This window comes from Girardinichthys multiradiatus, chromosome 6 (assembly GCF_021462225.1).
Source record: "Girardinichthys multiradiatus isolate DD_20200921_A chromosome 6, DD_fGirMul_XY1, whole genome shotgun sequence".
Taxonomy (NCBI): Eukaryota; Metazoa; Chordata; class Actinopteri; order Cyprinodontiformes; family Goodeidae; genus Girardinichthys; species Girardinichthys multiradiatus.
The window spans coordinates 21,059,643-21,077,346 of record NC_061799.1 but is presented as its reverse complement, the minus strand read 5'-3'; the positions used below and the strand labels follow the sequence as shown (position 1 = coordinate 21,077,346).

General features: G+C 38.6%; 2 protein-coding genes across 18 annotated transcripts in view; both read left to right on the top strand.

The window, feature by feature from the left end:
• The window catches only part of mbnl1 (muscleblind-like splicing regulator 1), a 51,355-nt gene extending 44,970 nt beyond the window's left edge, over nt 1-6,385 (top strand). For 9 of the 17 annotated variants that reach the window (XM_047367233.1, XM_047367232.1, XM_047367242.1 and 6 more), the window contains 4 exons: nt 335-426; nt 910-954; nt 1,643-1,714; nt 3,064-6,385. In XM_047367233.1, the coding sequence (XP_047223189.1) occupies nt 335-426; nt 910-954; nt 1,643-1,699 (194 nt within the window). In that variant the 3' untranslated portion in view covers nt 1,700-1,714; nt 3,064-6,385. The remainder of the gene's footprint in view (nt 1-334; nt 427-909; nt 955-1,642; nt 1,715-3,063) is intronic. The other 8 variants (XM_047367245.1, XM_047367243.1, XM_047367241.1 and 5 more) reach the window with 3 other exon arrangements.
• A 1,033-nt stretch (nt 6,386-7,418) lies between these two features.
• Nucleotides 7,419-10,234, top strand: LOC124870523 (ras-related protein Rap-2b-like). The gene has a single exon (XM_047369258.1). It carries the CDS (start codon nt 8,519-8,521, stop codon nt 9,065-9,067), a length of 549 nt encoding a protein of 182 aa, XP_047225214.1. The 5' UTR covers nt 7,419-8,518; the 3' UTR covers nt 9,068-10,234.
• The last annotated feature ends 7,470 nt before the right edge of the window (nt 10,235-17,704 follow it).

The following is a 17,704-nucleotide window of genomic DNA, read 5'->3' as shown; positions in this document are numbered from 1 at the left end:
GAGTAATGCAACATTTTTATGTGAACTTTTTAAGTTATGTGCAGAAAGAAAATAAAGCTGTATAATTCATTTAAATTGTACCAATATGCGTCAATATGCATGCAAGAACCAGTAGTTATATTCACTCTCCATCACAAGAAATTATTAAAACAAGAGGTTTAAATCTGTGTTGGCAGAGGGAAGACTGGGGAACTAGTTAAATCGAATCCCACTTGGGACCAGCCATACTCCACCCCCCTCTTACACTTTCCTTCCTTTTTATTTGCCTGGTTTGTATGTGGCTACTCTGCTCCTATGTGTATTTATGCTTACATGATTTTCCCTCCGAAAAAAGTTCCCATGATGCACGGTGGTAACCCAGCCACGGTGTCCGCAGCCACCACATCTGCCACAAGCGTTCCCTTCGCAACTGCCTCCACCAATCAGGTTTGCACCTCTCCCACTATCTATCTATCTATCTATCTATCTATCTATCTATCTATCTATCTATCTATCTATCTATCTATCTATCTATCTATCTATCTATCTATCTATCTATCTATCTATCTATCTATCTATCTATCTATCTATCTATCTATCTATCTATCTATCTATCTATCTATCTATCTATCTATCTATCTATCTATCTATCTATCTATCTATCTATCTATCTATCTAATCTGTGCACATTGACAGAGTTGGAATGCTTGTGTCTTACAATGGGTGGGTTGGGTAGAAAGCAGTACTCCCTCTTGTTGGCCTACACTAGTCCAACATGCCATATTAAATGTCTTAACACATTATGACAAAATTTCTCTTTAGGCTATGTCAGTTAATTATAACCATAATCATTTTTTCTCTAAAGTATCTGATGTATATTTATTCTGTGTCCTCATTGTAACCTTGATTTTTGTCCTTTCCACCGTTGAGGACTCTTCCTTATCAAAGTTGACTACCAACGAATACATGCAATTGGTATGTATGAGGTAGTTCTCTCTTTTTCATTTGTTTAATTTTTTTAACATTTTTGAGAGCCTTTTTGCACAGCTTGTGCAGTAGTCGCTGTCTGTGCCCCTTTGGTGCTTGGCTTACTTTTGTTTTTGTTTTTTGCTTTTTTTGCAGCCGCTTCCAGCACAAAAAGCAAAGCTTTACTATTTTCTTTGTGTTTAAAATCTGGAATTTATACATTTTTAAATAAAATTAAATACTGCAATGTTGCAACAGTCTGATTTCAATTCTGTTGAAGATATTTTATCCAGGATAAAAGTTTTTAGGGAAAATAATTAAGTATCAATCAATATGTTACGCATTATTACAATATGTTTTCCATATCTGATTGAGGGGTGAAGGTCAACAACATGGAGGACTTAATTTGCATGGGGAAAGCCACCTAACTGAGAGTTTCCCATCCAACCCTCCCATCTCACCCTTCCTTTATGTCTTGTTTGAACTATTTGTCCTTTGTATGACAAACCTGCATTGGCTGTGCCCCGAATGTAGCAAAATAGCTTGTTCTATCTTCTTAACTTTGTCTCTTTTCAGCAAAGGGCTCAGAGAGGATGTGGTTACATTGTGCTGATCTATGTTTGCTTAGAGGCCAAAGCTCACTTTGTGTGCTTTCGGTTTGACATGCTTCATTTGGTCTCTTGTTTTCTATCACCAGATTCCAATAATATCTGCAGATCATCTGAGTAGTCACAAGTACTTGACTCAAATGTAGTTCCTCTTAAGAACAGTGAGTTTCTATTTCAATGATTTTATTCTGTGTATTCATTCCAAGTTTTTAGGATTTTTTATGTGACTCACATTAGCTCTGGTTTAATATTGTCTTTCAACTCTATGGGCATAGAGTGTCAGTTAATACGGTGCTTTACAACATTATCCATACTTTTTATAAATATTCCACAATAAGGTCATGTGACAACCTTAAGCTTCAGTGTATTTTATTGGGAGTTTATATGACAGACCAGCAAAAATAGCTGCATATTTGTCAAGTAAAAGAGAAATGCTTACAAATAAACATCTAAAACGTGTGTTGTACATTTGTATTCAGGCCCCTTTTACTCTGATAACTCTAAACAAAATTCTGTGCCACAGCTTGCCTTCACAAGGCACCTAATCAGTAAATAGGGTCCAACCATAAGTATGTGTTAGTATTAGTGTAGTTGTTTTATGAGGATCTCAGAGGTTTGTTAGAGAACATCAGTGAAGAATAACATCACCAAGAACAAGGAACACATTAGATAGGCCAGGGAGACAGTTGTTGAGTTTAAAGCATGGTTATGAAAACATTTCAAGGCTTTATGATAGTGTTTCACATAGTGAAATGTTCAATCCACCACCCAAAAAATGGAAAAAGAATGGTCTAAACTTCAACTGGAACATTCAATAGAGAAACGGCAAGAAGGTCCATGGTAACTGAGGAGCTGCAGAGTTCTACAGCTCAGGTGTGTTGGCAGGAAAACTTTAAAAGAAGCCATGTAGGGGACACAGCAGACATGTGGAAGAAGGGGTTTGGTTAGATGAGACCAAAAATTAAACTATTTGATCTACAAACAAAATCCTCTATGTAGTGGAAACACTGCATATCCTGAACACAGCATCCCTAGGGTGAAGCACGGTGGCGGCAGCATCATGCTGTAGGGATTGTTTTTTTTGGAGAGGGGAGCTGGTCAGAGATGTTTGGAAGATGGATGAAGCTAAATACAGGGCAGCTGTGGAAGAAAACCTTCAGTCTGACTGATCCTATGCTTTTCAGCAAAGAAGAGTGGACTAGATGTGCAAAGTTGTTAGAGAGACACCTCAAATTGCGTACAGCTTTAATTAGAGCAAAATGTGTATTCATAAAATGTGGACTAAGTGGAGCTGAGTACTAATGAACACCACAATTATTTTCCCTCCATTTTACAATTAGGCAACACTTTGTGGTGTTGCAGCACGTACAATTCTAATAAAATACAATGAAGTTTTTGGATTTAAGATGACAAATGTTAAACAATTCAAGTGGTATAAAAAATGTTGCAAGGCACTGTATTTTCTTTAATTCTTCAAACTTTCTTAAATCAAATCTGTCTTCTCTTACAGATCAAATGAATGTGTGCTGGCATTGTCCAAGCCAAAAGAGTTAAGCCTTTCTGTACATAACCTTCAGAATGTCAAGCAATGGGACAAGGAGGGTCAGCCATCTCTTAGCCTGTCCACTACAAGGGACTCGTCACATGCGTCAAGGGTACAACACACGATCTGTGCCATCTTCCCACATATCAATATCCAGAAGAATTTGCCGTAAGAATCAACGTCCAGCCGAGAAGAAGAGGATAAGTTGGTGGAAACAATCACAAAATACCTCTGTGTCTAACTGAATCATAGTACTCAGTTTGCTCTACTTGTTATCATTACTGCATGCACAGAAGGTCAAGAGCGTTGTTACATGAGACAACATCTAATGCTGGTACGTTAACAGACCAAGACTTTTCCTTCCTTTTCCTGTTTTTTTCCTGATTTACTTTTAATTGATAGCCATATCTCATAGTTTACATGTAGAATGCAAATATGCACCTTGAATTTAATTGAAATCTGAAAGGCACAACGATAATACCAGATATTTTTTGTCTTTTTTTTTCCTCTGCCAAATGCATTCGGCATGTACAGTATTGTGTTTTACGGCTACTAGTGAAACTAGATGTTAAAATGAGGGTCTTGGACATATGAATGTTCTGGGTAAACCAACATACCTGTGTACCTTGAAAGCACAGCCAGGCTAGCTTTTCTCACCTTGTCATGTGCCATCAAGGCCATACAGCTAAAACCAGAGTGTTATCTCAGCAGTGTTATTTGTTTACCGAAGGTAAAACTTTTGTATGGCTCTTTTTGTATTGTTTTCTTTTAGAATCTCCATTGTGAGTGTTTATTATTATTATTATTATTATTATTATTATTTCAATCTTCTTTTTTTTTTTTAGAATTAATTAGATTTGAAAGTGGGGTTTCATTTGTTTGATTGTTTTTTGTTATATCAAAATGGAGGGTTTTTCTAAAATCGGCCTTGACTCTTTTAATGAACTAGTGTTTTTATTTGTCAGGATAATTTGTTAATCAAATCCGTCGGCTCTAAAGCCTGGGGAAATAGAGGGAGTAGCTTTAATTGGCAATGTTTTACTTTATTCACTTCCTTTTCAAACAGGAGCAGCTCTAAAACCGTGTCCCCAACAAGCACTTTTGAGCCATTTCAAAACAACAGGCCCAAAGGTCGAGTAGGTCTTTAAAAACCATGCGTGCACTTCAATTTGTCGATTCATTCTGTTTCAGCTTCTCCTTTTTTTGCCAGAATGCAACTTGCATTTCAAGTAAACTATAAAACTTTTGTTGATCTCACCATGAAACCAAAGCACAGATTTGCTCTTAAGTCTTACTCACATTTAGGTCGAGGATTAAACAGATAAGGAAATAAGTTAGTTATCTTTCCTCCATGTGTGTGTTTTATGGTTATTTGCCCTCTTAGGTTTTCACAGAAGCGTGTGCTGTGTTTTTACCAATGTTATGTACCTAACAAAGCCTTAGATCACAATTTATGGGTCTGTGCCCAATCAAATGTCTTTTCAATCACCATGCAGGTAAAAGAAAAACACCAATGATGTTTTATAGTTCTCACAAGCCGCTTTTTTTTGTTTTGTTTGTCTCTCTCTAAAACAATTACTCTCCTAAATTTATGTGTTATGTACTACTTAAAAAATTGAATCTATTTGAGGTATGTAGTTTTAGATTATTCTTTTTTTTTTTTGTCTTACTATATTATTACTTGACATCATTCATATAGCCGTTGTAGACGTTAAGATAGTATGACATTCATAACTTTTTCAAACCATATAGAGGATAATGTGTTTAAATACTCACTTTATTCATATAGCTGGATGTCTCTCATTTGTTGTTGTATTTGTCAGTTAATTTTATTGATGAGAAACTTTTTGATACAAGGAATGAAATGATTATTGGAAAAGCTTTGATTTTCCTTGTAACATGTCAATGTCATGTTTGAACATACTATATTGTATTGAGAAAAATGGATTGTCCATGTTTTAGAGAGGAAAAAAAAATATTTTCTACTGTATCCATTTCAAAGAGATATGTAGTTTTTTTTTCAATATTAAGTTTGCCCTGAATGTCAGGCCCAAACAAGCAGTGAGATTGATGTCGATGTTTGTTGAGATTTGGAGTGAGGAAAGCCGAGACATTTTGCCCCCACTGGGGAAGAGTCGGACATGCTGCAGATAATGAGTTCTAACCTAAGGGACAAAGGTTAACTTTTTGCACTTCTGTATATAGTAAAATAAACAGAGAAAAAAAACGTGTATCATAATGAGATATTATTTTCAATAAAAGAAAAAAGATCTATAATTATGAGGAATTTTGTTAGATTAATTTAAAATTCTTAAATTTGAAGACCAGCTAAAATTTGCTTGCAGAGAAGGGCACTAGTTTCTTGGCCAATGCATTCAGAGAAAGCTATGCGCTTATTTTATAGGTGGCTCGTAATGCCGGGGAATGTTGCAGGAGAGCGGATTTTCCCGTGTCATGCTAACTCTATGCCTCTGATAGGATGACATATCCATTAAGGTCCATATACTCATTTACTGGACAAGCAATGTCCCATGGTACAGTAGATACATGAATCTATAAAAAAATATCCTCTATTTAAAGTTTGACTTGATTGCATGTAAACAAAAGAAGCTGTGTAGATAAATAAGGAAAGACAACGCCTTCAAAATACAGGATCTACAGTACTTTTAAAAAAATTGTTAGTTCTTTTGTTTCTAAAGTCCTACATGCCGTAGATAACATCTACAGTGTGAAGAAATAATACTTTAAAAACAAGTCATCTTACTCAAATGTTTCCAAGCAAACAAGTTATTTAAATAATAATAACATATTAGCACTTGTCCACCTCAGATATGTTCAGATAGAGAAATAGAGTCCCCATTAACTCACAAGCAGTTGTTCTTGCTTTTCATAGCTGTGCACTCAGCAGGTGAAGGCTCGTCATACCAAATGCACATTTGGCAATTCCTCTTTAAAATGAATGTAATAGCCAGTGTCAATAATTTTCTATTGAGGCTGCTTTGTATAGTCGCTACATAACCAAAGCAACATTTTCTCAAAAACAAGACTTTTCATGTCTTCTGGCTGCAACCAAGGTCTTTCTTCCCTGCTGGGTGCACAGGTTCGCTTTTGACTGCTTTTTACTTGTAAGCGCACCCACCAGTTATGTATTTGCTAACAGCTGTCACATGATAATGTACTATTCTGTCTCCAGATTTGTTTATGCTCATTTTATTGTTGCCATAATTGACTCTTGCTGTATGGATGAAACAAAAAAATCTGAATAAAACTATTTGATTTGCTCATGCAACTTTGTGTCTTTGCATTTTTGGATTTGGAGGGTAATTTAGGACAAGTGTCATAGTAGCCAAAACTTTAATGTTCAGGAAAGGCTCCAAAAGGTTTTTTTTTATTACTTTGTTGCAATCTAGGGTGGGAAATTCACAATTAAAATTGTTAAAATATGTAGGTCAATTTTGTAGTAGTGCCGCTACTACAAAAGCTGAACTGCCCCTGTACAGCTGAAACAAAAAATGTACATAAACTGTTAAAAAAGCGCAAAAGCATTTGTTTCTCACTGTCGGATTATTAAATTGGATTCAGCTTTTGTATTTGTTTGTATTTGTTAGTTCTGAAATATTAAATTTCTTTAAAAAATATTGATAATTTCTTCAAAATCACAGGCTTACATACACTAAGATTACTATATATTTTAATAATGGCTTTGTGAGCTTCTGATGGGCTACTTCACATTATCTGTTAAATAGAGGCTTACCTGAGGATGCATTTTAAGGCAAACCTCACACTCTTGTGCTTCCTTGTTTGACTTGATGGAAAAGTCCAAAGAAGTCTATCACGATAACAGGAAAAAACTGTGGATTGATTCATCCTTAGGTGCAATTTTCAGATGCATGAAAGAGATACCTTCATCTGCTCAAACTAGTATATGCAAGTATAAACATGAAAATATCCAGATATCATGTTCAGGAAAGAAATGGGTTCTGAGTTTCAGAGATGAAAATGTTTTGCTTTAAAATGTGTGTAAAGGTGTTAAAGACATCCATAGTGAAATTATTCTTTTCCTGAGATGGGTTAAAAGACTAATCAGCAATGAAGAAGTCATTTTCCCAAAAGGAACAGAAAAGTTGGATTTTAGTTTACAGTTGCACTCCTGAGTTTGACTCCAATGACCACATCATCCCAGTTGTGATGTATGGAGGTGGGAGCATCATGTTGTGGGGTGTTTTGCTCCAAGAGGTACTGGTGCACTTCTCAAATGAAATGACTTTATTAGGAAAACACATTATGTGGAAATATTAAAACATGCAGTTTCAATATCAACTACTGGGGAGTTAAAGCTTGGGCACAAATAGGTTTTCCAAATGGACAGCTGACCCTAATCAAACCACCGAATTAGATATTAGTTAATTAAACTGTACATAAAAACATTTGTACTGACTCATTTTACATTGTATTAATTTTTGAAGAATGCCTGCCTCTTCCTATCAGAAACAAACGTTCTTAATTGAATGAACGAAAAATAATTAGAAATTTATATCTGCCAGGTGTATGAATAACTTTGTACTTAAATGTACCCCCGATAGACGTGTGGCTACAAATGGTTTAAAATGTTGTTCTCCAAACTAGTGACTCATGGGAGCAAAATTCAAACGTCTTTCACACTAATCGGATTTTATTTTGTGCATATAGGCTATCCTGTTACATCCACTTCATAGCTGTGCGCCACGCCACATAAAGCCCACATAAAACACATTAAGGTTTTTGGTTGTCAGGTGACAAAATGTGAAAAAGTTCAAGGGGTATGAATGCTTTTGCAAGGCACTGCATCTCATTAAATAGAGCTGATCGGCCTGTCCTCATAACGCGGAAGCAGACATTTCAAATTGATTATCGATGAAATGGCCTCATTAGTTCACCCGGTTAAATGAGTGTCTGAGGGGCTTCCGAGGTGAGCTCTACCCAGCCCGGCGTTAGTCGGATCATCAGGCCCGCTGACTGACGCGGGAGGGGAGGTGGGGTGTCCGGGTGACGGCTCCTTTAAGAAAACGGAACTGAGCCTTGGCTTTTTTGACGAGCTGAGGATGTGGGCAGGAAACGCCATGCAACTGCAGAGACGCGATCACGCTTTTCCCCGCACCGTTGCACAACACAGCGCGATCAAAATGCGCTTTAATTCCCCACGCTGATGTCCAGGAGCGGTCGCTCTCCTCGGATCTGCTCCCCCAGCGGGCCTCACCGCGCTGCCGCAGCCTTGGAGGATTCGCCCCGGCGTGCGATTTTGACGGCTACCCGACGAGGGGTCTGCTCGGTTTGAAAACATCGAGGCCGGTGAGCGGGTGGAAGCGAGATAGAGGGAGACAGAGAGGAGGCTTCGTCGAGGAAAAAGGAGGTGTCTGCGTTTCCTCTTCTAACCCCCTTAACCATGAGGGAATACAAAGTGGTCGTGTTGGGCTCGGGCGGAGTCGGTAAATCGGCGCTGACGGTCCAATTCGTGACGGGCTCCTTCATAGAAAAGTACGACCCCACGATAGAGGATTTCTACAGAAAGGAGATCGAGGTGGATTCTTCCCCGTCGGTGCTGGAGATCCTGGACACGGCCGGGACCGAGCAGTTCGCCTCCATGCGGGATCTGTACATCAAGAACGGCCAGGGCTTCATACTGGTCTACAGCCTGGTGAACCAGCAGAGCTTTCAGGACATCAAGCCCATGAGGGATCAGATCATCCGGGTGAAGAGGTACGAGAGAGTGCCCATGATCCTGGTGGGGAACAAGGTGGACCTGGAGGGGGAGAGGGAGGTGTCTTCTGGAGAAGGCAAGGCGCTGGCCCAGGACTGGAGCTGCCCCTTCATGGAGACCTCAGCCAAAAATAAAACCTCTGTGGATGAACTGTTTGCAGAAATAGTGAGACAGATGAACTATTCCAGTGTTCCCAGCAGAGGAGACCAGTGTTGCTCGTGTGTCCTGCTCTGAAGGAGCCACAGAGATCTTCAGAAGCTGGGCTGAGTTTAGAGCTTGAAAAGTTGTCCTGCAGGCTTTTTTTTGTCTAAAAGTTTTCTCTCTCCTCACACTGTTGTCTTATTGTTGCACAAGAACAATAACCGGCAACAGTCCATTATGTATCATAGTCTGGAGTGTTTACATGACAAAGTACTTGAATTTATAGCTTTGTATTTGACACTTCTCTGGATAATGTGCCTCGGTGGGAATGTCTAATTGTGAAACCTAAGAGTCATGTGTTTTCAGGCATTTTTTAATTCTCTCCTTTTTCTCAGCCGTACTGTTATTCCTTCCCGGCTGGGTTCTTCTGTGTTGGAGATTAGTGATGGTGGTGATGGGGGTTTATTTATATGTCAGATCCCTCCCTAGAGAGGCAGCGATTGCTCACCTTTATGGCATATTTCTGCTTAGGAGAGCTCTAAAAGCATTTAAAAATCACCACTCAAGCCTTGCACAGCTCACTCCAATCCGAACTGTCAAGTTAGATCACAGAGGCGCAGACCCACCTCCCACACAGATACCACATTTGAAGTTGAGTTAAGCCAATATATTCTTGTTTTTCTCCCCTTAACACATCCCCAGGTTGGTGATTTTGTTATCTTAATCTTGGACCCAGCAGACTGTGTTCCTCCTCAGTGCACAAACATGGACCTCGGTGCATTGCTGTCGCTGCATGGGGAACACTACGACCCCATGTTAAGTGCCTTCCCTGTTTTCTCCTGTGACTGTGCCAACTGATGAGCCCTTACTTCCTCTGCAGTGCGTCCTAATGGCAATCACAACTTTTTAACAGGTTTTCTAGCCTGCACTCAGTATTCATTTGGTGTCAAAGTGAAATAATAATTGAAAAAAAAAGCTTCTATTTTGCAGCCTGGATGCTGAGCTTGTAGATCGACATCAGATTCAGGCTGTTTCCAGAGGTACTAAGTCCATTAAGAACAATGGGATAACTTCCCCTGCCGGGATCTTGGTTTAGTAAATGGAAAACTATGTATGATGTAGATTTTTCTTCTTTTTTTAAAAAAAAATGTGACATTTTTGACTTGGTGTAATTGTATTTCTGCTTTTGGAAGATATTTTCTGCCATCCACCTGTCAGTTTGAGAGACTTGGAATACAGAACACATTTTACGTAACAGTGTGCGGTGTGTGTGTCTTGCCTTATTTAAGTGTGTGTATGCTGTAAAGCAGGGTTGTCTAACTCCAGTCCTGCAATTTTTTGACATGTCCTGAGTCCAACACACCTGAATGAAATGCACTCAAGTTCTACCAATCAGCCCTGCTAATGAACTAATTATGTGTATTGAGGCAGAGACTGATCTAAATGTTGCAGGAGTGGAGTTTGACACTTGTGTGTCCTGCTGCAGGTCTTTGGCCACTAACTTCTCCATACATTGTACTTGTTTCCTCTGGTGTTTACAAGTTTTATAATTTTTTTTAAGTACTTAAAAAAAAAAAACATTTCTCTTAGGATATGAATGGGGCAAGCTTTTGAATCCTTTAAACATCTTGTGCTCTTCGAAGGCAAATTACTTCTCCCTACTTTGAGCTTAAAAAAAAACAGGTCACACCAGCTTGAACTCTTTTTTTCCGAAAGAGAAACAGTCAACAGGCCAGAGATTGGAATCAGCAGATTTTCTCTTTTTACCCTGATTGGCGAGCCTTACGCCAAGTACTGAGAAATCAAATTTGTTTATTATTATAATTGCTGCAAACTCAACTAAGCAGTCCCACCATTTGTAGTCTGTAAATGCATCAACCATCTGCACATACTTTGCATTTTTTATGAGTTTATTGGAAGTCTAGGTTTGGAAGGTAGACCTTTGATCTATAAATGGGGATAATCTTATAATTTTTTTTATTTTCTATTGGATTCAAACCTGTTACGCCAAACAAAGTACCCGCAGCATGTTTTCTAGCTTTCAACTTTAATAATCTATGGGGAAAAAGCAGAATTTTCAGCTCAAACTTAAAAGACTTTAGACTCTACTGTCCCCAAGGGGAAATTATTTTCCACAGACCAGCCCCTGGACTCCCATTACCAGCAGACAGAACAATACTGCACAGAGCACAACGTCGGATTACTACACAGAATACATCGTAAAAATACCACACAGAGCACAACATAGCAATATATGGCATCCTCAGCGGGGGCCTGTTGTTTAGGACGGCTATAACTGCGGGCATCAGGCTTTTCTCAAAATGGGCCCTTCTTCACCTCAGTGTCCTTTATCTGCGTTCTGAGGGCAATGAAGTGATGTTTTCCTGTAGTGGGTGAGACTTACTGAAATTGCAATCCATGTAACTGCCTTATTATTGAGTTCAGAAAGGTTGGACGCAGGTAGGCCAGTGATTTTACAAGCAGGCCTGGTTATGCGTGTGAGTTTAGTCTGATTTTTGACAGTGAGCACATTATAAAAACAGACGGAGCAGTACAATAGGATGGATTGGATGATACTTTGGTAGAGTGACAGAAAGAGATGTGAAGCAATATGAAGTCCTTAAAGTTTACGAGGAGCTCTGAAATCATTATCAGCCAGGAACTGACCGGACTGTTTGGCCACCTATTAATGGTAGAATATAGTTTAAAACTTACAAGTATGATAATATTATGGGAAGGATATCTGTAAGTCATCAATCTCTTGCCACAATTCAAGGAGGTTTAAAATAAGACTTTTAAGGAACTAACAGTCCATATTACGTATTGGTTTGGTCTGTTTTATCAACTCAAATTAGGCAGAAATGAAGATTCATGGTCACAGCTGAACCTTTTATTCAGATGATGATTTTAAAGCAGATGATCAGGATTTTAGTCACTGGTAGATTAAGTGTGAGATCACAGCCAGCATGTTAAAAACATTTCTCTGTCCACTTGTTTGGTCAGTGCCTTTGATTCCCTGTCAGAGCTGCTTCCCCTTTCCCCACCGCATGTTTGGTTGGCTAGAAAGAGAGGAACAGAGAGGGCTTTTTATGCTGGGAGCCAAGTTCAGCCAGCTGTACATGCTGTTGAGTGGTATTCCAATGAGTCGTTCCTCAGATGGGGGAGTAGCTGCTGCTACAAGTGTCTCTCCAGCTGCAGAGCTGTCAATACTTAGTCAGATTGGATGTAGAGCGCCTAGGAACTGCAATTTACTAGTTTTGCTACATATTCTCAATTGTATTTAAGTCTGGGCTTTGACTGGACCATTCTAACAGATTAATGTGCTTTGGCCTAAATACCATGTCATTGCAATTCTTGCAATATGTTTGTGGTTGTCGTCTTGCTGGAAGGTAAACCTCTCCTCCATCTTGAAGTTTTCTCCAACCTCTAACAGGTTTTCGTAGAGATTGGCCTGTATTTAGCTCCGTTCATCTTCCCACCAACTCTTTCCAGCTTCCCAATTTTTGCCAATGAAAACATCCCACAGTAGCTTATAATGTTGCCACCACCATGTTTCATAATGGGAATGGTGTTCAGAGTGATCATCTGACCAGAGCACCTTCTTCCATATGTCTGCAGAGACCCTCACGTGGCAAATTTTAAATAGGATTTCATGTAGCTTTCTTTCAACAATGTCTTTCTTCTTGCCACTCTTCATATAGGCCAGATTACTGACAGTTGTCCTGTCAACAGATTCTCCCACCTGAAGAGTGGATTGTTACTATGTTACTAATTAGGTGACTTCTTAAGGCACTTGGTTAAGCTGGGTTTTATTTAGGAAAATCTTACATATCTTTTTTGTGTTTTTTTTTTTATTTGAACTACTTGTTTAATGTAAAAGTGGTGATGAAGCAAAAATGACCAATATTTTCTTTTACTCTTCTAAATCCAGCTGTTCAGTTGCATTCATCCTGTGAAACTCCAACAAAAAAAGCATATGCAGAAGTTTGGTATGTGCTCTGTACATGGTGGTGGCATTACATAATTACTGTATCTGATATGTCTAAAGAACTTATATCGGTTTAAAATTGGCAATGCGTCAACAACACTGAGCTGTTTCTCAATTAGTTTTTTTTTTTAGATTCCTGCAAGCACAAAGCATGTGTATAAATGCTGACACCCCTGTATTTCTCAACAGTACAGAAAAAACAGCATTTGTGACATTGGCTTTCATTGGAAACACAGCCTAGTTAGATTGAACAACAGCAAAGTGCTGGTTTTCTTACCCATGGAAGAAAAACGTCTGCACCAGCTATGAATTGTCCTTTTTATATAAAGCATGATACAGGTCCTTCTCAAAAAATTAGCATATTGTGATAAAGTTCATTATTTTCTATAATGTAATGATGAAAATTTAACATTCATATATTTTAGATTCATTGCACACTAACTGAAATATTTCAGGTCTTTCATTGTCTTAATACGGATGATTTTGGCATACAGCTCATGAAAACCCAAAATTCCTATCTCACAAAATTAGCATATTTCATCCGACCAATAAAAGAAAAGTGTTTTTAATACAAAAAACGTCAACCTTCAAATAATCATGTACAGTTATGCACTCAATACTTGGTCGGGAATCCTTTTGCAGAAATGACTGCTTCAATGCGGCGTGGCATGGAGGCAATCAGCCTGTGGCACTGCTGAGGTCTTATGGAGGCCCAGGATGCTTCGATAGCGGCCTTTAGCTCATCCAGAGTGTTGGGTCTTGAGTCTCTCAACGTTCTCTTCACAATATCCCACAGATTCTCTATGGGGTTCAGGTCAGGAGAGTTGGCAGGCCAATTGAGCACAGCAATACCATGGTTAATAAACCATTTACCAGTGGTTTTGGCACTGTGAGCAGGTGCCAGGTCATGCTGAAAAATGAAATCTTCATCTCCATAAAGCTTTTCAGCAGATGGAAGCATGAAGTGCTCCAACATCTCCTGATAGCTAGCTGCATTGACCCTGCCCTTGATAAAACACAGTGGACCAACACCAGCAGCTGACACGGCACCCCAGACCATCACTGACTGTGGGTACTTGACACTGGACTTCTGGCATTTTGGCATTTCCTTCTCCCCAGTCTTCCTCCAGACTCTGGCACCTTGATTTCCAAATGACATGCAGAATTTGCTTTCATCCGAAAAAAGTACTTTGGACCACTGAGCAACAGTCCAGTGCTGCTTCTCTGTAGCCCAGGTCTGGGGAATATGGCACCTGTAGACCATTTCCTGCACACGCCTGTGCACGGTGGCTCTGGATGTTTCTACTCCAGACTCAGTCCACTGCTTCCGCAGGTCCCCCAAGGTCTGGAATCGGCCCTTCTCCACAATCTTCCTCAGGGTCCGGTCACCTCTTCTCGTTGTGCAGCGTTTTCTGCCACACTTTTTCCTTCCCACAGACTTCCCACTGAGGTGCCTTGATACAGCACTCTGGGACCAGCCTATTCGTTCAGAAATTTCTTTCTGTGTCTTACCCTCTTGCTTGAGGGTGTCAATAGTGGCCTTCTGGACAGCAGTCAGGTCGGCAGTCTTACCCACGATTGGGGTTTTGAGTGATGAACCAGGCTGGGAGTTTTAAAGGCCTCAGGAATCTTTTGCAGGTGTTTAGAGTTAACTCGTTGATTCAGATGATTAGGTTCATAGCTCGTTTAGAGACCCTTTTAATGATATGCTAATTTTGTGAGATAGGAATTTTGGGTTTTCATGAGCTGTATGCCAAAATCATCCGTATTAAGACAATAAAAGACCTGAAATATTTCAGTTAGTGTGCAATGAATCTAAAATATATGAATGTTAAATTTTCATCATGACATTATGGAAAATAATGAACTTTATCACAATATGCTAATTTTTTGAGAAGGACCTGTATATTAACAGGCTGGGGCTGATGGGTTTGCAGGCGATGAAATGCTGATATGGCACAGATCAGAGGCAGAGGTAGTTTGTGTTAATAATATAAAGGCTGCAGAATGAGCTGAACTGAAAATTGCTTTTATCTTTCATGTATACTTTCATGTGCATATATGTGTATATACTGTATATATATATATAGATATATCTATATCTATAGATATAAATATATCTATATCTATAGATATAGATATACACATAGATGAAAGTATACATGAAAGTTAAAAGCAATTTTCAGTTCAGCTCATTCTGCAGCCTTTATATTATTAACACAAACTACCTCTGCCTCTGATCTGTGCCAAATCAGCATTTCATCGCCTGCAAACCCATCAGCCCCAGCCTGTTAATATATCATGGTTTGAAGCACACAGGAAGGGTGGATGTTAAGGCACTTCCTGTGTAAATGCACCTCACATCTTCTAAATGTTGAAACAGATAAACAGTTCCTCTTAATCGTGCAGTCACAGCTTGTCCTCCCTTGGATGAGCATGGAACCGGATCTGACATTTTTTGGCATTGTTCTGAGAAGTATCCTGAAGTAGTTTTCAATTTGAGGACAAATATTACATTGAGATTGAAGCAGAATGAAAGGACATGGAGATATGAAAAGATTTCACACATTTGAGTGAAGTGCCCACAGTGAGCCCCATGTGATCAATTCTGAGCAGAGATGACAACAGGCTCGTGTGCTGGTATTTTACAGTTAGTCTGGATTACCATGAGCTGTTTGCAAAGACAGAGAGAAACTATGAAACTCAGCAAGATGATCTGAACCATTTCCAAACCACTTCCAAAAAATCACGTTGCTGTTGAACAACAAAATCACATGCACTGGCATCAGCAGGATAGAACAAAGTCTTTCGTCATTTTATCTCCTCCTGGTATGATTTTTCTTCTTATGGTTATTAATAATGTGAACAAACACACAGAAGGTTAGAAGAGATTAGTACTTATCCATTAATAAAAAAAGAAGTTCAGCATTTTACAATGTGAAAAATGGGTACTAATAAACATCATTAAAAAACAAACTGTTCATTTGCCTGTGTCTGCAGATGTACAACAGCACAGTAGAAGAAGGATGTATTAAGCAAGAAAACTGGACAGACAGTGAAACAATACATCTCCAGTGCTTGAAATGCAACTGTCTTTCTACTTCAATCAAGGAAGTCCAGACAACTCAAGCAAACGCCATTTTTTGTTGTAGTTGTTCCATCGCAAAAAAGGTAAATGAGCTTTATCAGTGTCTCACTTTTGTTGAAATTCCCCAAAATCCATCCCAAATCTAAATCCAACAAATTCTGTTTTACCAGTTTAGCGGTGGCAGTATTTGGAGGCTTTTTCAGTGAATGTTCCACATTTGGACACATTCAAAATGCTGGCAGTAGTGGTTCTGTGAGAGAACCTGTTTAATTTTGGCTCAGGTCAGGGAAAATGTTGATCTGTTTTTCTGGTCAGTCAGTGTTGCAAAAACATTGGTCCAGGAGGACTTTCCAAAATCAAATTCTGGATTTATTTTGCTTTTAACATGAATGTGTGGTTTCCATCAGTCTATCCTTTACAACTGCCTTATTTCTATAACCCATGATGATTTGCATGAATTACAGTTGTAAAAAATAAGAATGCGAAAAAAAGATTAATAAACACTAAAAACGGAAGAAAACACCTTTTAAAACTGTCAGTAAAATGTAGTATAAAATAATGAAATTTTCGGTAAATAATAAATTACACATTTTTTCCCACTTAAATGGCTAAAAGTACACACAGGCGTATCACATCAAGTGATATATTTTATCCACGCCGCAGAAACATTATGAAACAAAAAGAAACAGTTGAAGGAAAACAGTGCTCTCTGTGTGTTAAAATTTGCTGAGAGTACATTAATTTCGCTTATAAGTATTTTTCATTGGAAATGTTTTGTTTTGGGTTGACCAGGATGTCGTGCTTAGAGCATTGAACTTTTATCATCAAATGGTCTGGAGATCATTATGTATGAAAAAAGACAAGGACAAAATCACAGCAAGGTAACTTATTCTGTTCTTACACATCTATAATAGAACCTTTACTACGTCATTTAACAAGCCGATATATGTATAGTTAGCCCTCTATAAAACATGCCGTAGTCTGTTCTTCAGTGTATACAATTTTTGGGGTAAAATTTAACTTTACAACCAAGAAACTTCCACATTATTTGCTCAAGACTTAATAGCAGGTCTCAGTCTAGTATTATCTGCAAGCAGACAGGCTGACCAAGTGAGCTCCACTATGACTGCTCACATAAATGTTTCAGAATCCATGCTGGAATTGCTTAAAAGCCACTCATCCTGCATAGTGCTAATTAAAGGCAGCAAATAAACTTCAAAACCTTTGTGTCAGCCCACATCGTTTACAGTTATTCTGGCTGCTTAAATTGTCATCAAGTCTCTTAAATGGCCTTGAGTGTATGAATGATTGTTTGTCCAGAGTTGCCCTGTGTTGGACCGAAAAATTGCCTATTGCTTGCTGGAAATAGGCACCAGTGACCCTGCAATGATTGGGTGAGCATAAAAAATGGATGGATGTTGTTCACTGTTTTCAAAGCAGTTAAAATGATGGCATTTTCTGCTGCTTGTGGTACAAAACTGAACAAAGTCAGTCAGCAAGCCATAAACACAAGTGGATTTTTATTGAGATTAAGAAACATTGATATAATGAAAGTATCATATAAACACTAATATAAGAAGTCAAATATACCTTTATTATTTCTTCACATACCTTACATCAAATATAATCTCCTATTTATTGTATAACACAAAGT

Bases quoted from the DNA above. Each gene is read 5' to 3' on its own strand.
- LOC124870523 (XM_047369258.1), top strand. From the start codon at position 8,519: ATGAGGGAATACAAAGTGGTCGTGTTGGGCTCGGGCGGAGTCGGTAAA.